This window comes from Hyla sarda, chromosome 1 (genome assembly GCF_029499605.1).
Source record: "Hyla sarda isolate aHylSar1 chromosome 1, aHylSar1.hap1, whole genome shotgun sequence".
NCBI lineage: Eukaryota > Metazoa > Chordata > Amphibia > Anura > Hylidae > Hyla > Hyla sarda.
The window spans coordinates 222,857,377-222,878,794 of NC_079189.1; the positions used below are offsets into that span (position 1 = coordinate 222,857,377).

At 40.6% G+C, this 21,418-nt stretch overlaps 1 protein-coding gene across 2 annotated transcripts in view; it reads left to right on the forward strand.

Annotated features, from left to right (window-relative positions):
- Nucleotides 1-21,418, forward strand: part of FRAS1 (Fraser extracellular matrix complex subunit 1) — a 596,246-nt gene that overhangs the window by 179,253 nt on the left and 395,575 nt on the right. For both annotated transcript variants that reach the window (XM_056568808.1, XM_056568807.1), the window contains exons 3-4: nucleotides 13,352-13,459; nucleotides 14,066-14,158. In XM_056568808.1, the coding sequence (XP_056424783.1) occupies nucleotides 13,352-13,459; nucleotides 14,066-14,158 (201 nt within the window). The remainder of the gene's footprint in view (nucleotides 1-13,351; nucleotides 13,460-14,065; nucleotides 14,159-21,418) is intronic.

Consider the following 21,418-nt stretch of genomic DNA (forward strand, 5'->3'; position numbering starts at 1 on the left):
GTATATTATTCCTAAGTATTTTGCATGAAATAAATCTGTCAATGTTTGTCTCTTTCAGCTTTACAGTAGAAATTGAGTATTAATTTTAGTTGCTTCATGCAGTGGAAAATAACCAATTTTTTAAAACGGTGATGATGTGGACTGATTCATAGCACTTGTAGAATGTATAGTATGGAAAATATATTTGCGTTAAAGGTTTCATATAAAAAAAAAGTGCTAGTTTGGCAGAAATTAATATTAATGTTTAAAATTTGGGCAGCATGGAGGCTCATTTGGTTAGCAGAAGTTACCTAAAGCATTGTCCTCCTAGATTTATTTACATGGATTTCAACTGGGTACTTCGCTTTTCTACTTTCAAGCTCCAAAACCATAGTAATGTGTTAACTTGCTATAAAAGGAACTACGATTTTGTAGCTTAAACAGAATACTTACAGTTGTGTGCAGCGAGTTGGATATGTTTTCAACAAGTTCTATATGTGGAGGAAATGTAATGTGAATAGAAACTCACAAAGTTCACACTGCAGGCTGTGTAGTATGGCAAGTATATATCTCAAGAGCAGCCAAACAGGCAGATTCAGGATGGTGATATTCTCCTCTGTTCCATTTCTCTAGGTAATGATGGAATAAAAAATGTTGTCATGATCATTTGTAACAACTTTAGACATGTTGCTCAGATGTGTTGCAAAGTTTAGATCGCAGCGGATTTAACTCCTGAGACCCTCTGTCAATAGAGAGTTAAAGCCTGGTGAAGTGTGAAGGCTCACTCCATGGATGTCACTCAAACCCTACTCATTCCCCCTTGACTATAACCAAGTGAATGAGTTGGATCTGGAGGCCTGTCGGACAGTAAGAAGCACTGCCACAAACTTCACAGACTTATAACTTGTGATCACAGCAAGACTTAGGATTGAGGCCAGGTGCAATCTAAATCTTTGACATGTCTGGGCAACATGTCAAAAGTTGGTTTAAATTACAGTGACACTGTAAGGATGAGCTTATTGGTACCAGTCATCATCATTTAAGGAGAGCAACTTCATACATTGTGTTTTGTTGATCCAAATGATAAAACTACTGTTAATGTGTGCATAAAACATTGCCAATTTCAGTGCTATATAATGACTAAGGTATGACTAAGGTTGACACGGTCAACTGAAATGCGTGGCTGTGCACAATGTAGTCCCCTTTCTCTGCATCGCCCCCCCCCCCCCCCCCCCACACACACACACACACACACCAAATAGCTTGTTATCCCCTATGATCTTCAGATGGGGAAAAGTCTTTTAAACTATGTACCAGATAAATACATTTTTAAGTACAGCACGGATGGTACCAACATAAAGGATTTTGATGTAGATTTAGCTTGTAGAAATGGCTTGATAAGGGGCACAATTTTTTCAGGTATTGTTTGGAAAGTAGAAAGTGGAATTATAAAAAACAAAATTCTGAACATGACACTTATTTTCCCATTGAACTGGCATTTTAAAAAATCCACGCCAAAATCTGGGTGAATTCTTCATCAAATCTTGGTCCGATTTAAAGAAAAAAAATTTAAAAAACTTGTTGAAAATCAGTGTGGATTTTAGAAACAGATTCCATGTGTCTTGTGTCTAAACTGTGTCACTTTAAAAAAGCATAAAGATGAAATAAGAATGCGCTCAGAGTTTTTGATTGATTTTCCCCACAACTTTTCCTATCTCATTCTAAAACTGCCCTATTAATCTTTACCTCCAGCAGCTTCTGGGCTCACTTTACAATGTACAATAACTTCAAGGCTAATGTCAGTTCTCTGTCACTGTACCTGCTGGAATCACTGCTTTCCTCATCTACATTTTGTACTGTCCAGGAGCTCTGATTTCTTTTGCCAAAAGTGAAAGACATTGAGCACATTAAGATGACTGTATTGATGTATTCTTCACTGAGATCCTGCCGGTCTATTTAGTTATATTGTTTTACCGGCCATTTTTTAGCGTATTTTTTTATTTTTTAGAAACAGTATTCTTTCTGTGTTGTTACTATGTGTTTCCTTTTGTATGTCTGAGAACAACAACAATAGACTATGAGACTAGGTCCCTGTTGTGCAAATTTTTTTCTTGATTATCAATCCAAAAGAATTAGAAAATGTAAGGGTATATCACATGTACAGTATCCTGCACATATTTGATGTGCTGGATTTGAAGCTGCATATTTCAATTTAAACTAAATGTCTAAACACAGCTTTATATCCTGTGCATCGAATATGCGCAGGATACTGTACGCGTGATTACACCCTAAGGGTACAGTTACACGTACAGGATCTGCTAAATATTTTTGCAGCTGATTTTGCTACCCCTTGAAGTTAGTTGGTAGAAGATCTGCTGCATATTTTTTGCAGCTGATTTTTCTATGTGTGAATGTAACCGTAGCGGTAAAGTTAATGGATAGCGAGATCAGCTGCACAAAGTATGCAGCGAAAATATGGGGCAGATCCTGTTCATGTGAACTTACACTAAATTGGTAAAATTGGTAGAAACCCTTTGTATTTTCCATAAAGCAAAAAAAAAAAGTCTAATCTATTATCTCCATAATTTGGATTCCCTTACAGAGACAAATGCAACATTACTGTCTTACCTTACAAATCACGGTGCTGTCTTTGAGGGTTGCAATCCTATGATACACATATGAAGTAAGGACGTTGGGGGAGATTTTTCAAAACCTGCGCAGAGGAAAAGCTGCCCAGTTGCCCATAGCAACCAATCAGATTGCTTCTTTCATTTTTAACCAGGCCTCTGCAAAATCAAAGAAGCAATCTGATTGATTTCTATGGGCAACTGAGCAAATTTTCCTATGTTTTGATAAATCTCCCCCATTGTATGGAATTGGAGACATGAAAACATACAGATTATGTGCTCCAGATCACCTAATGTCATACTGTATGTAATGAACATACTTGTGCTGGTGTTTTGCGTATGATTTAACCTCTTAAGGACCAAGGACCTACCGGTATGTCCCGAGTCCGCTCCCGTTCTATAACGCGGGGCCACGGCGTTCGGGCCCGGCCTCTAACAAAGGCCGGGACCCGTGGCTAATAGCGTGCAGGACTAAAATGTTGCCGGCTAGCTCGGGGGGGATGTTCGGGATCGCTGCAGCAAAATCGCAACATCCCGAACAGCTGAGACACCTTGCCTCCTGGTGTCCAATCGCGGAATGACTGCTCAGTGCCTGAGATCCAGGCATGAGCATTCAAGCGGCAGAATCATTGATCAATGGTTTCCTATGAGAAACCATTGATCAATGTAAAAAATCAGTGTGTGCAGTGTTATAGCCCCCTATGGGGGCTATAACATTGCAAAAAAAAAAAAAGTGGAAAAAAAAAGTGAATAAAAATCATTTAACCCCTTCCCTAATAAAAGTTTTAATCTCCCTCCTTTTCCCATTTAAAAAAAACTGTGTAAATAAAAATAAACATGTGGTAGCGCCACGTGCGAAAATGTCCGAATTATAAAAATATATAGTTAATTAAACCGCACGGTCAATGGCGGAGGCGCAAAAAAAGTCCAAGATAGCGTATTTCTGGTCACTTTTTATATCATGAAAAAAGGAATAAAAAGCTATCAAAAAGTCAGATCAATACAAAAATTGTACCGCTAAAAAATGAGCCCTCATACCACCCCATACACATAAAAATTAAAAAGTTATAGGGGTCAGAAGATGACAATTTTAAACGTATACATTTTTCTGCATGTAGTTATGGGGACCGCTCTGTGCGTAATGACGGGCGATACAGGGGACGGAGCAGAGTGATGTAATGGCTCCGCCCCTTGTGACATCACGGTCCACCCCCTTAATGCAAGTCTATGGTGGGGGCGTGACGTCCTCCACGCCCCCTCCCATAGACTTGTATTGAGGGGCGGACAGTGACGTCACGAGGGGCGGAGCCATGACATAACTATGCTCCAGCCCCTGTATTGCCCATCATTACGTGCAGAGCGAACTCGCTCTGTGCAGTAATAATAGCGCGGTGCCGCAGTGGCGATCCTGGGGGTCCCCAGCAGCGGGACCCCAGCGGTCTGACATCTTATCTAGAGATGAGCGAACTTACAGTAAATTCGATTTGTCACAAACTTCTCAGCTCGGCAGTTGATGACTTTTCCTGCGTAAATTAGTTCAGCCTTCAGGTGCTCCGGTGGGCTGGAAAAGGTGGATACATTCCTAGGAAAGAGTCTCCTAGGACTGTATCCACCTTTTCCAGCCCACCGGAGCACCAGAAAGCTGAACTAATTTATGCAGAAAAATCATCAACTGCTGAGCCGAGAAGTTTGTGACGAATCAAATTTACTGTAAGTTCGCTCATCGCTAATCTTATCCCCTATCCTTTGGATGGGTATTGATGAGAACATTCATACCGATACTTATTGAAAAATAATCGCATAATGTGAATGTTCTTATTGGTTTTTGATGCAATTGAGTTTAAATTGAGGACTTTTCCTCCTTTTCTTTTATCTAATCTATTGTTATAATGATGCTGTATTTCATATTTTAGTATGGCTGTTTACAGATATCGGTTTGCTATTTTTTCTTATGTCCTTCAGGGGTTAACACCATTAGGATATGTAACCCTGGGTGTTGCTCCCAATTGCTATGCCTGATGAAACTGCACATGTGCAGAGAAACGCGTTGCATTGATAATAAACTTGTTGGTGGATACTTTCCTGTTTGCAGATCCTTGCCTGGTCAGCGCCGTGATTCCTGTACTTACGAAGTCCAACTCTACTTAGGAACTGTATAGAGCAGGATAGGTTTGCTATGGTGATTTTCTCCTGCTCTGGACTGTTCCTGACATGGACAGAGGTGTCGGCAGAGAGCACTCTGGTCAGATAGAAAAGAAATTAAAAAAAGAAAGCACTTCCTGTGGAGCATACAGCAGCTGATAAATACTGGAAGGATTAAGATTTTTGAATAGAAGTAATTTAGAAATCTGTTAAACTTTCTGGCAGCAGTTGATTAAAAAAAAAAGTCCAGTAAGGATTATTGCTAGATAATTTACATTTATTCTTGGCTACTTTGTACCTTAGCCTAAAAAAAAAGTTTTGGAGGTTATATATTTGCAGCAGTGCCTCCATCCAATGAAGCATCCAGGGTATGGATGTCGAGTCCCATTGAGAAAATCTCTTGAGTGCTTAATAAAACTGTGCAATACAAATTTAGTTTCTCATTAGCTTTGTCTCAAAGGAAAACCATGCATAACAAAACAAAACAGCAAGCAATTTGCATATAGGCTTCTCTCACCCACTCACAGTAACACTTGCAGCCCACCCTAATATTTACCCTAGCAGCTGTTGGGTACCTTAAGTTGGTGCACATTGAATTAATGGGGCCTATATAAAGTCCTGTTCCACAATGTCACTTGTAGGCTGTTACTGTCAAAATGTCAGCAAATGGATATCAAGGTCTTTTATCTGTATATGAGTTTAGGGTGCCATGTTGTGGGATAGGGAAAGAAGGTTTTAGTCTTACCCTTTTACTGGCTTTAAATGAAGTCACTCCATCGTTAAGTTTCTCTTCACTGCTCATAGAGGGCTTTTTTGCTTCCAGCTCTGGATCATGCTCAGTGTGCTAGCAGCTTTTGTGCTCAGCTGCTGCAGCTTTCTTTGAACCAAGATCCTAATAGACTGTTCCTTTATGCATTCTCTATTCTGTCTTGCTAAACTCTGATCTAAGATGGCCAGAAGCACAACCTCCTTCTCCAGCTTTAGTCACTGCTCATTTTGTTTACTTGTGCAGCCTGCCATCTGCTGGACACTGCAGTGAATGTAATCTCAGGGAGTTACATATGGATATGGGAAGAAAATTTTCTTTAAGAAGAAAGTTACCTATCCTCATTTTAGTGTTGTTCCCTAATGGAGCTCACAAGCTTAAATGGGCACTGTCACCAACTTTTTTTTTTGATATGTTGTAGTACATATGTACTACAACATATCTCTAATATAGTTTCATTATTTTTTTATTTTTATTAACATGGTGTAATTTACATTTGAAAACCGGCCACTAGGGGTCTCCCTCCTAGTGGCCGGCTGCAGCCTGGCGTGACGTCACGCCTGAAAAAGACTGTTTTTCACCTGGCAATCAGTCCTTTTTCATTTAGGCTTCTCTCGCTCCCTGCCTGCCAATCAGACAGGCGGGAGCGAGCGCATTGGCTCCCCGGCCACTTGCTGGGAGGCCACTCCTCCCGCATGTGTCGTCGCCGCCGCTGCCCCTGCACGCCCGCTGCCGGACTCTGCAGTATCTGTAAGTAAGAGGGAACGGGGTATGCGGGCGGGGGGTTTGTGATGGAGGGAATGGGGTATGCGGGCGGGCGGGGGGGGGGGTGTGTGTTGTGGAGGAGGGAACTGGGTATGGGGGGGGGGGGCTTTGACGGAGGGAACGGGCTAGCGCCGTAGCGCAGCATGGCACTAACTTATAGTTTATCTACACAGGGTGCCTCCAGCTGTTTCACTACTACAACTCCCAGCATGCCCTGACAGCCTATAGATGTCAGGGCAAGCTGGGAGTTGTAGTGGTGAAACAGCTGGAGGCACCCTGTGTAGATAAACTAAGGGCGAAAGTGTTGTCCCCAGCAGGCATCAGTGACGTGGTGCATGCTGGGGAAGTCTGCCTGGTAGTGAGCACACTACCAGGCAGACAAAAAGTTATTTTTAATATAGTAAAAAGAAAAATTAAAAGCAGGGAGGGGGTTAGGGATAGATTGGCAATAGGCAGGGACAGAAAGGAAAAAAAAATAGGATGATGGGAGCTACCCTTTAAAGGGGTACTCCCGTGGAAAACTTTTTGTAAATCACTTCTATGAAAAAAAATCTTAATCCTTCCAGTACTTTTTAGGGGCTGTATACTAAAGAGAAATACAAAGAAGAAATGCATTTCCTCTGATGTCATGACCACAGTGCTCTCTGCTGACCTCTGCTTTCCCTTTTAGGAACTGTCCAGAGCAGCATATGTTTGCTATGGGGATTTTGTCCTGCTCTGGACAGTTCCTAAAAGGGAAAGCAGAGGTCAGCAGAGAGCACTGTGGTCATGACATCAGAGGAAATGCATTTCTTTTTTGGATTTCTCTTTAGTATACAGCCCCTAAAAAGTACCGGAAGGATTAAAAATTTTTAATAGAAGTGATATACAAATCTGTTTAACTTTCTGGCACCAGTTGATTTAAAAAAAAAAAAAAGTTTTCCACCGGAGTACCCCTTTAATCCCATATCAAAAATATACTTCAGTCTTAAGGCTGGTTCACAGTTTAATGATCAGGAATTAGTTTAAAATATGGGCTGACTATCTTTAAAAAAAAAAGTGGCCACAATGGGTGTGGACCACTGTGCCAGTTACTGGTTTGGGCCAAACTTGGGAGCAGAGTCTAAGTGTTCTCCTGGTTTTCGTCCCTTTTATCTCACTCCAGGATGCTTGTCTTAGGCTAGGTTCATACTACGGAATTTCCGCTGGAATTTTTGCTTTGAAATTTCCGGCAGAAATTCCGCTTACTATAATGCATAGTGTAGTGAATGGTTTTCCGTTCACAAATTCACACTTCTGAATTTGTGAAGCGGAAAATCCAGATGAAAAATCTGCTAGAATTTCCACCTGAAGAAAGGGTCGCTCTTTCTTCAGGTGGAAATCCTAGCCGAACACATAGTAGTCTATAGGAGACTGCAGTGTCGCGCGGTCCTAGCGCCGACTATTTCAGTCAGCGCAGGCGGAACTCGGAATCTCCGGGTGGAAATTTTCTGCCCGGAGATTCCGTAGTCTGAACCTAGCCTTAGGTGTGTGTGTGGGGTGGGGGTGGGGGGTCAATTAAGTGGCTGCTTGCCAGAGACAGGCAGGGATACAGGCAGGTGGAGTGAGCTGTCGCTAAATTGAATATGCGCAGCAGTGGCAGGACTGACTTGGTGTTCTAGCAGAGCAGATCTGAATAGCACAGGTGCAGCTAGGTGTAATGAGCTTGCTATAAGACAGAGGTATGGTCGACAGTCTGAGTCATATACTGGAGAAGCAGGCAGGTACTGAGAGGTCAGGCTAGAGTCAGTAAACAGACAATGGTCAGGAACACGGCAGACCAAAATAAGCAGAACCTTTGGTAGTAGACAAGCTACGCTATTGCTCAGGCACCAGAGGAAGGGAGGAGTGCCCTTATATGTATATGGTGCCTTACAGGGATTGGAGGGGGGCCTGAAAAAATAAGAATGTGCATGAACCCTTAAAGAGACAGCCCATGCACGTGTGCAACCACTACGGTGTGCGCCTGAGGCAGGGGAATAAGTCCTGAGCCTGCAGCGTGGATGAGGAGCTGTGCTTGCAATTCAGCCGAGGGTAAGCAGCAGGATGTGCTCCACATTGGTGGCTGCCAACCTTCAGCATTACACGCAATCAGTGGAAATGTGGACGGACACATTTTCCAAGAAAATCAACACGTTCACTTACATATGTGTCGAAAATTTTACATAGTGTGAACCCAGCCTAAAAGTTCTGTTATAATGCTACAGCTGAATGGTTTTGTTCAATAGGATATTTGACATGTATGTTTTAATAGTAGCTGTGGCTTAACTTTAAGCTGTTGTTATAATATACTTCAAAATATGCATGTTGTATAAGAAAGTTTGGGATTGAGAACACCTGCTGGTCTATCACAGGTTTATTCTGCAGTTATAGAAAAATATTTTTCATTTTAGCAATTGTATGTGTAATAAGATCTAATTCTCGCCACAATGTGTAATTGGAAGTACACTATAATGTAGAATTGTAAACATAATTTGAGATGTATTGTACACAACATAAAGTTTTAGAGCCCATGTGCCTAGGGGAGACATGTTCATGGAATTAGGTAGAACGTTTATATAATGACTTTATAAAGCTGCTGTTTCGTTGTATGTTTGGTTTTCAATATGCACTATTGTCTTATATTGCTATGTCTCCCTAGGTGGTGGCACTCTGTTTGACCCCAAGTCTATTGCCTTTTGCAGAACCCCTACATAGATTTTAACAACAATGTACATTTACAAAATACATAACCTGCACTCATTTCATATGATAACAGTTTATTATATTAAACACATCAATTGTTGTCATTGTTCCCAGAGTGATCCCATCACTTTGTTTAGTGGCGGTTTGATTTGTAGTTCCAGATCTATAATTTTAACAAACCTATTTGTTGCTTGTTTTGTGAATAGTAATCTAAGGATATTTCTAGAAAAAGGATGTAAAGTACATGATACATGACATACACAGTATATGCATGTTTAAACACTCCTTGTCTTCTCTAATTAATACTGTGGTATGACAAAGTATTGTGGCTTTCCTGGTGAAGCTTGAGAATTGTATGCATTTATCTAAGCACTGCACACAAACGTGCTGTCATTTCATGTACTTACATCTCTCTCACTGAGAGCTTATTGCTTTACAATGAATTAAACAGAAATGCAGGACTTAACAAGAGACCGTTCACTTTCCTTTGGAAAAACATTTTATGATTGTTAGAGGACGGGGCTACAAGGCTAGTCTGTACCAGATTGTCCATCTCTACCTGTGTGATACTACCACATTTGTAAAACGTTTTTAACGTTTTATCCATATGTTTACTGCTTGAATCTAGCAGACCTATGTTTTAGACTGTGATAAGACATTCTTAAAGAGGACCTGTGGCCAAATTAATAGTTCAGGGGCATTATTACAGCAGGAGGACATTATTACTATATGGGGGACACATGGTGGTATTATTATTACAGGGGGATAGTATTAGTACATGGAAGCATAGGGTGCAGTCTTACTGCCTTGAGTGCACAATGGGACATTTTTACTGCATGGGGGCACAGTACTGTTGGGGCATTACTTGTTAATGAAATCCCAGGTGACGCATTGTTAGTGAGTAAGGGGCACAGTTGGACCATTTTTTAGTAAGGAAATCATTATAGTATGATACATTAAGAGTTGCAGCAAACTCAGAAGAGACAAGTTACTGTTGAGAAAAGACATCATGGCCTTCTAAGTTGGATGGAGAAGAGAAGGAACCTCTTTAGGTAAATCTCCCTCATAGTTTCTCTGTACACAATACAGTGTCTGTCATTAATGACATAATGTGCTAATATCATCATCATTGTGATCATCAAATATCTGTTGAATCCTTATATAACCTATATGATCACACAGTTTATCACTAAATATCTCATTGAATTTCCAGGATTAAAGATATTAAGCCTCTGCAATTGAAAGCAAACACAACAATGTATCATGATTTATTTCCAATTTGTACATGAAACATTGCTCATGTGCTGTACATTGATGTTACAGAGCGCTCAATATACATAAAGCACTTGAGCCTCAAAGTTTATTGATCTTGAGGTAAAATATGTAGTTCAGGTTGCAGCAGGGCTGAAGGCAGGAGCTTCATTTGAAATTATGCCTCTATCATTCTAGCCATTCCTGGCAGGAATCCATTGTTCATTATCACAGACATAGAACAAGGAATCCTGGGAGCTTTTAAGCAGGAGTACAGTACAGGATGGGGACCTTGTATTCATATTACAGAGAAGCATTGGTTATTTTTAATACTGAATTTCATTATACCACAGATGTGGATCTGTCATATTTTTATTAAACTGTATTCATTTGTTGAAGGAGAAAGTGTGGTAAAGATTCATGGGGCTGTTCACATAATGTTTTGCTTTCCTTTTCAAATGCATGTTTGTTTTTTAATTTTTAAATTTTGTTAACAAAACCAGTAACGCCTTCATAGGTTTTCACTGAGGGATCTGTCATTGTTATCTTCTGAATAAAACTCTCCACCCCACCACCAAGATTTAATAAGCAAAGACGAAAAATAAAACATGACACCTTTATTCTAATGCCATTGACTTCTATTTTATAAGAAACAGGAGCAAATTGAATCCTGTTCTTAAACATAATAAAGGAACCTGCATATATTCTGTTGCATCCTGCTCTAAGGCTAGAATTCCACTGAGGTTTTTCATGCAAAAATGCTGATAAAAATTCAAATTTTTCCGCACAGCGTTTTTTCTGTCAAAAAATGCTGCGGCTAGAGGTTAGCTGCAAGTCAATAGTGAACTGCAAAATGCCAGATCCACTTGGTGTTTTTAGCAGTTTTTTTTTAATCCTTTGGGTGTTTTCAGTTCTTTTGGGCTCAGAGGCTGGTTTTCAAAAACGTCCTCAAATTCAGAGCATGGCGTTTTTTCCGGGAAAATATTGGCGTTTCCTCCCATAGAATTCTATGGGAGTGAAAAAACACCAAGAAAAACACCATGTGGGTTTTAACTTTGGCGTTTTTGCAGGCGTTTTTTATTCTTTTTTTTGGACTTTGATCCAAAAAAGTGATGGAGAAACCTTTTTTGTTAAATTTCGTAGGGTACCATAAAAAAAATTAAGATAAAATAAAAAGATATAATAGTGGTGGAAAAAATAGTACGGTATTTAACGAAATTTATATATTTTAGAATACAATTTTTATAAATTTTTAAGCAGGGGTCAATTTATGTTGGCGGGCAGAGAACTAAAAATTTAGGGGCCATTTAATTATAAAAATATATTTTTTATAATTTTAAAAAACTTTTTATTAGTAATGTATTTTAATTATGTGTTTAATAAAATGTGTTATTTTACTTTTTTTTGTTGTTTGTATAGATTTTTTTAGGAAGTTATACTACTCCCAGCATGGAACAGACTGTTTCATGATGGGAGTAGTAATACCTGTACTAGTAAACAGATCGCAGCGGGTGTCACTTCTTACACCCGCTGCGATTCTCTGTTATAAGCTATAGAAGCGAACGTCAGCCGCACTTGTCTGGTCCCCTGGCCGCACTATACTCCGCTGTGATGTGAAGTTCTCCATTTATGGACAGTAATAACATTACAGGCTATGGATACTAGATTTATAGGAACAGACCCAAACACATCAAAACTTTTGACATGTCTCCAAGACATGTTAAATAGGCATTGACCCTTTAAAAAAAAATAAAAAATAATAAAATGTTAAGACTACCACATGCAAGGTAACATATATGGTAAGTGCAGCTTACAATACAGTTAGGTTGTCTCAAATACAGATATTCGTGTAAAATATTTTAAAGGGAATTTGTCATCCGAAAATGACCTGTTTGAATCAAGTTTTTTGTTAAATACATTTATAAGTAAGATTTTTTTTATGTTTTTTTTCTTATTTTACATTTTGCTAAGTGTATTGTCAAATAATCATAAAATCTTGCATTTCCCATTCTGACCATTAAGCCTAAAACTATGCTGAGACTTCCTGTTCTGTAAAATTCACTTTTCAGCTGCCTTCTCCTTTATCATGGTTAGGAGCAGTGCTGTGGAGTCGGAGTTGGACGCAATTCTGGGTATCTGGAGTCTGAGTCGACAAACAATGCACCGACTTGACTCCGACTCCTACTAAATTTAGATTGGAATTAAAAGAAAAGCAAGTTTAAATGTCCCAATTCAGAAAAAGTTATAATTAATGACTTCTCTACTGTAAGAATAAAGACCAATGCATGCAGTGCCTCACGTAACCGCAAATGAACACATTAAGTGTCCGTGAAGAAGCATGCTTTTCATGTGCTTCAGTATAGGGCACGCAATGCACAATTAGGAGCGGCAATACTTATACTTTCCATAGTGTTGTGTTCTGCTGTTACAGGGAACCCATGGGTAACCTAGCCTCTCACTGATAAGGGGTTAAGTAAATGTTTTTTGCAAGACTAGAGACACTTGTAGGGAATGGAGGGTCAATAGTTCAAGACTGAAGCTGTAAACCATTGGAAAAACTGCTGCCTTTCAGCTAAGGCTATAAAAACGTGTAAACTCCGATTGTTAGCTTAAACTTTAAACATGACTATGGGATTCTACTAGGGAAATCATGTTTTATAATAAATGCCCCTTCCTGGATCCTCCCACTGCCCTAAGTTCAGCAGCAGATCAGCACACAAACTGTTCAATACAGTAGACTGTTGGCTTACCAGCCAGTAGTCCTGTGGTAATTACATGTATGTTGCCTTTCTTTCCTTCAAGGAATGTATAAAATACATTCGCATATTAATACAGAAGAGTCGGAAGTACAAAAAACTGCGGAGACTGAGTCGGAACATTTATTACAGCCCTGGTTAGGAGTACAGTGAAACCAGTCTCCACAAAAAAACAAAACAATAGATGATGTTTATAGCTCACCCTCCCCCTTCTTGTGGAATGACCTCTTGAAAGGTTACACAGCATGCCCAGAAACCTTACTTTTTGTGTCAATAGGACAGCTCTTGTCTATTGTTGCCTATGTCCTCTATTGTTGCCTATGTAGATGCAAAAGAGTAATATTTCATGTTTTCTTTTACAGAACAGTACTGAATGGAAACCTGAATCCTGTCAAGATTGTACCTGTCACGACAATATTGTGTTGTGTGAAAAGACCCTTTGTAGGGACCCTCAATGTGACTTTACAAAGGTATCGACAAATTCTTCAATCCAAACATATTTTCTTTACTTTTAGTTATCATAAAGAAACAAAGGTCTATTCATATTACCAATGCAGACGCTCTTACCTTTCTGATGCAGAAATGAACCACCAAAGTTAGATATGGTTTTGTATGCTGTCTGTTCTGTAGATGAGGTAGGGTAATAATTATCGGCCCAGTAGAGACTTAGCTACAAGCTCTTACAATCCATTACATCATCCCAATGCTATTCTATGTATTGTATGTACAATTACTTCATTGTACTGTCTGTACAGTAAAGAGCTCTTCACTTATGCCCCAGAGCAAAAGTGACCCAGATGCAATTCCACCAACTGCAGATAAAGGTGATCCTAAAGTGCTGTCAGATGGAAAAAGCTAAAATAAGTGTCTGTGTCTGAACAGATTGTTATTTTCTGTACTGTATATCATTACTATATGTACTGTATATCATTACATTTACACTTTGGTGATCCGATCAACTGAGCCTTTCTGTAGCAATAATTCAAGACTTGAGAAAAATATTTGTGTTTTCTTTTTTCAATTGTTTCGCTAATTTTTATAGTCTAAAGCTCATATCAAGTTATCTATTTTTGTAGGGTGAAACATTTCGAATAGATCCTAACAAGTGCTGCCCAGAATGTGTTTTAAGATCAGAAGGCTTTTGCCGACATGAAGGGAAGAAGCATGCTGTAAGTGTTCTTTTATCTTTTCTTCCCATATTTACCAAATAATTTTTTTTACCTGACACTTTCATATGCTAAATATATTTCATACACCTTTCTGAACCTAATAGTAGATATATTTTTTAATGCTAAATTGGCTTTATTGTGTACCCTTTTTCTGCATTACATTATGTATGCTTAGAGATGTTTTAAAGAATACTGTATATAAGAAAGTAGTGATTCCCCTATGTAACATAGTTTTCAGAAAAAAATCTGTTTATCTGTAGCAATGAACTTCATATTCCCTATACCTAGAAATGTGCAGTGATCACCATGTGTAAAATTACTATGGACCTATGGATTAAAGCTACTGTGGCAGTTATGGTTTAGAAGGGATGTTGAAAAGGCTGTGTGTGTGTGTGTAACAAGGGTGGGGGGAATATATGGCTTGTATTGGTAAATTCACACGCAGCAGCCTTGTTGCAGAAATTTCTGCAACTTAAAATCTGTTTTGGGTGTGAATTGGGTTTTTGGAGGCAAGCACATGAATGTTTTGCGGACCTCATTAAGATGACAATAATCTTCCATAACTGAATACACCATTTGTTTCCATTTGTCTTGTCTAAGATATACTATATGGACAAAAGTATGGGGACATCTACACATTACATCTAGACGGTATAGTATGGAAATGGTTACTCCTTTGGAGTCAAACCAGCTTCCACTCTCTGAAAATACTTTTTACAAGATGTTGGTGTGCGTCTATGGAAAGTTGCCCATTCATGCAGAAGAGCTTTTGTGAGGTCAGCCACTAATGTTGGACAAGAGGTCTTGGCCCGCTTTCTCTGTTCTGGTTTATCCCTAAAGATAAGTAATTGGGTTGAGGTCAGGGCTCTGTACAAGCCTGTCAATTTCTTCCACGCCAACCTCTCTTAACCATGCCTTTATGGGCCTTATGCTGGAACAGTTAAGGACCCAGACTTTCCCAGACTGTTCCCACAAAGATGGAAGCCTACAATTGTCTAAAATGTTTTAGTAAGCTGAAACATTAAGATCTCCCTTCAGTGGACCTAAGGGGCCTAATCCAAATCAAAACAACCCCACTATTCTCCTTACACTCCAATGGCTCGGTGCTTTGCAAATTGGCTGTTTATTCCAAAACTAATTTGACAGATAATTCTATTGAAACTTCCCAAAGCTGATCTTATGCATTTCACTTGTCACTAGTCATGATAGAACTGCCAAAGTGCATTAGATGACAGGGATCAAAAGGGAGACTGCAAAACATGGACAATCCTTTACACATTCCGATTTTGCCATATGCAGACTGTAAAGCATACAACTGCATTTGGGATCCAATCACATGAAAACTTATGTTGTTACTTGTACACCAATATAAACCTTGTTGCTGCTACATTTATGTGTTAGGCCCCTTTCACACTATAAAGTTATAAATATCTGTTATAAACATCTGTTAGAAAATCCTTAATAACGGATGTTAAACGTCTGTTACAAAATCTCATTCAAGTGTATGGGATTTTTTGATTATCCTTTATGACCCGTTATAGCCCGTCATGAATAACGGACGTTATTTGTGACTAAAGAAAAAATGGCACATGCACAAATTTTTCTTCCGTCACAAGAAACTGGTAAATTAACGGACATTGTTTTTAACATTGAAGTCTATGGCAAACGGATGAGCCTTTATGTCATCCGTTTGCACCTGGTTTATAATATCCATTATTACTTCTGAGCATGCTCAGAAGAGATGACATCAGCAGACTCCTGCAGTGCTGAGGGACTACTACGATACCCATCATGGAACAGACTTGTTTCCATGATGGGAGTTGTAATTCCCTGGCTGCGGGAGTCTACAGACAGCTGGGGAGGCTACATTAGTGTTTGTACTACTACCCCCCTCATAGAACAGAGTCTGTTCCATGATGGGGGTTGTATTACAGGGGCTGAGGGATTGATCGCACCGGGTCTCACTTCTGAGACCCGATGCAATCAGTAGTTGTTAAGCAGGGGAGCGGGCGGCAAGCTCCGCAACCCTGCAATGTATTGTGTGTTTTAACTTTCACTTTTAAATCCCCCGCGGGGAGCCCTGAATGGCCAGTACTTAGGAGCCAATCAGGGCTCTCCGCAGGGTTTTAAAATGAACATTGTGAGTGGCAGCGGGGGCCATATGTATATTAAAAGCACTGTGGGGGGCAAGATATATAGCGCTGCAGGGGGGGCAGACATATAGCCTATATATCTAACCCCCCAGCACATATTATAATATGCATTAATAAAGATATGACCCTCGCCAGCGCATTTTACCACTTAAGGACCAAGGAAGTACCGGTACGTCCTGAGTCCTTTCCCTTTCTATAACGCGGGGCCACGACCCGGCCTCTAACAATGGCCCGGACCCGTGGCTAATAGCGCACGGCAATGATCTCGGTGCCACGCACTATTAACCCGCTTCTAAAGTGAAAGTAAATCACTGCCAGTTAGCTCAGGGGGCTGTTCGGGATGTCTGTGTCAAAATCGCGGTGTCCGATCACCGAATGACTGCTCAGTACCTGAGATCCAGGCATGAGCAGTCAAGCGGCAGAATCATTGATCACTGGTTTCCTACGTGAAACCAGTGATCAATGTAAAAGATCAGTGTGTGCAATGTTATAGCCCCATATGGGAATAAAAATAAACGTATGTGGTATCGCCGCGTGCGGAAATGTCCGAATTATAAAAATATATAATTACTTAAATCGCACAGTCAATGGCGTACGCGCCCAAAAATTCCAAAGTGCAAAATAGTGCATTTTTGGTCACCTTTTATATAATGAAAAAATGAATAAAAAGCGATCAACAATTCCGATCAATAAAAAAAAGGGTACCGTTAAAAACTTCAGATCACGGCGCAAAAAATGAGTTCACATACTGCCTCATATACTGCCTCATATACGGAAAAATAAAATAGTTATATGGGTCAGAAGATGACTATTTTAAACGTATAAATTTTCCTGCATGTAGTTAAGATTTTTTTCAGAAGTACGACAAAATCAAACCTATATAAGTAGGGTATCATTTTAATTGTATGGACCTACAGAATAAAGAGAGTGTGTTTTACCGAAAAATCTACTGCGAAGAAACAGAAGCCCCCAAAAGTAACAAAAAGGTGTTTTTTTTTTTTTTCAATTTTGTCTCACAAAGATTTTTTTTTCTGTTTCGCTGTAGATTTTTGGGTAAATGACTGATGTCATTACAAAGTAGAATTGGTGGCACAAAAAATAAGCCATCACATGGATTTTTAGGTGCAAAATTGCATACCGTATTTCTCGCTGTATAAGACGCACTTTTTCTTCCCCAAAACGGGGGGGGGGGGGGGGGGGGAAGTTGGTGCGTCTTATATGGCGAATATACGCCCAAGGCTGCTGCGGGTGAGAGCGGGAAGTCAGCGGTAAGTACAGGGGCTGCGGCGGTGCGGTGCAGCGCTGACTACCCGCTCCCCGCCCGCAGCAGCCTCATGTCCGCCGGTGAATTTTCACCTCACACCGGCTATGTTTATTGCCCTACGCCTGGAACATACTGTTCCGGGTGCCGGGCAGGTGAATTACTATCTGTATACTAAAAACCATGGTGCCAGCATGGCAAAGGCTGTCTGGGCATGCTGGTAGTTGTAGTTTCACAACAGCTGGAGGCACCCTGGTTTTTAGCATACATGAATTCGTTTTTATCTGCTCTGGCCGGCCCCCGCCTGCAGCCGCACACAGGAGCCGGCCCGGGCAGATAATCATAGGTTTTCCTATGCCGAACATCCCTGTGTCCCGAAAAATCTTTTCGGGACATAAGGATGTCCGCGGGTCACTAACCATTCCCCGGCCGATGCGCGTCCTCCTGCGGTCTTCCTGCGATCCTCCGCCTCGTGACGTCCCGTGTGTACAACCATAGAAGCGCAGGAGGACCGAAGTAAGACGCGCACCGGCCGGGGCCTGGTGAGTGACCGGCGGCGCTTAATCTTCAGTGTTCCGGTCACCGTTCCTCCGGTCCCAGCACCTAGTGCTATGGTCCATAGGCCATAGCAGTAGATTGTGACACCGGGCCAGAGGAGCGGTGACCGGAACACTGTGGGGGCAGCACACAGACATACAGCCTCCAGCCGTACACTGTATATAGCTGGAAGCTGTATGTCTGTGGGGGGGAGCTGCCTACCATTGTGGGGGAACTATACTGCCAACCATTGTGGGGGGGAGCTGCCTACCATTGTGGGGGAACTATACTGCCAACTATTGTGGGGGGGGGGGGAGCTGCCTACCATTGTGGGGGAACTATACTGCCAACCATTGTGGGGGGAGGTGCCTACCATTGTGGGGGAACTATACTGCCAACTATTGTGCGGGAACTATACTGCCAACCATTGTGGGGGGGGGGGGGGGGGTGGAGCTGCCGGCTATTGTGGGGGAACTATACTGCCGGCTATTGTGGGGGAACTATACTGCCAACTATTGTGGGGGAACTATACTGATATAAAATATTTTACTACAGTATTTGGTTCAGAATCTTTTTTTTCTCTAGATTTTCCTCCTTTAAAATTGGGTGCGTCTTATGTGCCGGAGCATCTTATATGGCGAAAAATACGGTAATTGAAAGATTTAAGAAAAAAATGAAAAAAATGAAAGTGCAAAAATGGAAAAATCCCTGGTCCTTAACCCCGCCTATTTGGGCCTTAAGGACGCAGACAATTTCATTTTTAAGTTTTCCTTTTTTCCTACTTTCCTTCAAAAAATCATAATTCTTTTATATTTTCATCCACAGACTAGTATGAGGGCTTGTTTTTTGCGCGACCAGTTGTCCGTTGTAATGCCAGCACTCACTTTACCATAAAATGTATGACGCAGCAAAAAAATACTATTTGTGTGGGGAAATTAAAAAGAAAAACACAATTTTGCTAATTTTGGAATGTTTCGTTTTCACGCCGTACAATTTATGGTAAAAATTTGATATATTACTTATTCTTTGGGTCAATACGATTAAAATGATACCCATGATAACATACTTTTCTATTACTGTTGCGCTTAAAATCACAAACTAGTGCCTGGGGGGTCTTCCTCCTCCTTGCTTGTTCCTATTCCTCACCTTGCTCCCTATCTCCCCCTTTTTTACCCACTTGCCCTGGCACCTAGAAGGCTTTTTGATAACCACATGTTTTTGGTTTTAATACAGTTTTCATTGTGTAGTTTATATTGCTTTGCATAGTCAGACTCTTTGTCTTTATTGCCATCTTGGCCTACCAGGCTATTGTTAACTGTGCTATTTGCTTACAGTTGTTTTGTATTCACTTGGCTTTTCAATAAACTTGAAAAAAAATTAATAAAAATCACAAACTTTTTAACCAAATTAGTACGTTTAAGATCCCCCTATTTTGAAGACCTATAACTTTTTAATTTTTCCGTATAAGCAGCGGTATGAGGACAAATTTTTTTGCGCCGTGATCTGTACTTTTTTATTGATACCATATTTGCTTATATAAAACTTTTAATACATTTTTTTTATAATTTTTTATTTTTTTGGAATAAAATGTTATTAAAAAAAGCTGCTATTTTGGACTTTTTTTTATTTTTTTACGTTCACGCCGTTCCCCGTACAGTATCATTAACATTTTATTTTATTAGTTCAGATATTTACGAACGCGGCGATACCAAATATGTATATAAAATATTTTTTTAACACTTTTTGGGGGTGAAATAGGGAAAATAGGACAATTTACGTTTTTATTGTCCATTTTAGTGACCGCAATGCTGCAGATGCCGTGATCTGTATTGATCACGGCATCTGAGGGGTTAATTGCGGACATCCGCGGGATCGCAGATGTCCGCCATTACCGGCCGGTCCCTGGCTGCGATCAACAGCCAGGACCTGCCGTGCATGATCCCGGCAACGCTCCGATGCCCGTGGTTGTTCTTAGGGCGTAAATGTACGTCCTGGTGCGTTAAGTACCACCTCACAAGGACGTACATTTACGTCCTTCGTCGTTCAGAGGTTACGGGGTTTATATACCCAGCAGCGCATCAATAAAGATATGTCACCCGCCAGCACATTTATATATTTTTATATATATATATATATATATATATATATATATGTATATATATACATACACCCCCCACAGCGCATTTATAATGTGCCCCCAGAGCATTTGTCATAATTTGCCACTTCAGCGCTATGAATGAAAAGTATGTCTATCAGCATTGCATAGGGCCATCAGCCGGCTGCTGACACTATGCGCTGCTGATAGAAATAGAAATACTTTTCATTCATAGCGCTGCAGGGGCATATGTATATAGATGCGCTGTAGGGGGGGGGCAAACGTATAGCGTCTATATACATATGCCCCTGCAGCGCTATGAATGAAAAGTATTTCTATTTCTATCATATGCCACCGCAGCGCTATGTATGAAGTATTTCTGTCAGCATCATCGAGCTGACCGGCTGCTGGCACTATGCACTGCTGAGATATACTTTTCATTCATAGCACTGCAGGGGTATATTATGACAAATGCACTGCAGGTGCTGTGTGTATATATATATATATATATATATATATATATATATATATACCGGTATGTAAATATGCGCTGCGGGGGTCATGTCTTATATAGCAATATATATATATGCACTGGCTGGGGTCATATGCGCTGTGGGGGGCTGGATATATAGGCTATATGTCTGCCTCCCTGTAGCGTTATATATCTTTCCCCCCCACAGCACTTTTAATATACATATGGCCCCCGCTGCCACTCACAATGTTCATTTTTAAAAACTCGCGGAGAGACCTGAATTGCTCCTCAGCACCGGCCATTCAGGGATCCCAGCGGGGGATTTAAAAATGAAAGTTAAAATGCACCATACATCGCAGGGTTGTGGAGCATGCCGCCCGTTCCCCTGCTTAATAACTTCTGATCGCATCAGGTCTCAGAAGTGAGGACCCGGTGCGATCAATCCCTCAGCCCCTGTACTACAACCCCCATCATGGAACATCTGTTCCATGATGTGGGTAGTAGTACAAACACTAATGTAGCCTCCCCAGCTGTCTGCAGACTCCCGCACCAGGGAATTACTACTCCCATCATGGAAACAAGTCTGTTCCATGATGGGAGTAGTAGAAGTCCCGGCTGTGGGAGTCTGTAGGCAGAGGTGTTAAAACGACTGTACATGAGGGATGTTATAACTGGTCTTAACGGATGAATATTTATTCAGCCGTTAGCACCCGTTATTTCATCCGTTATTATACATCCGTTT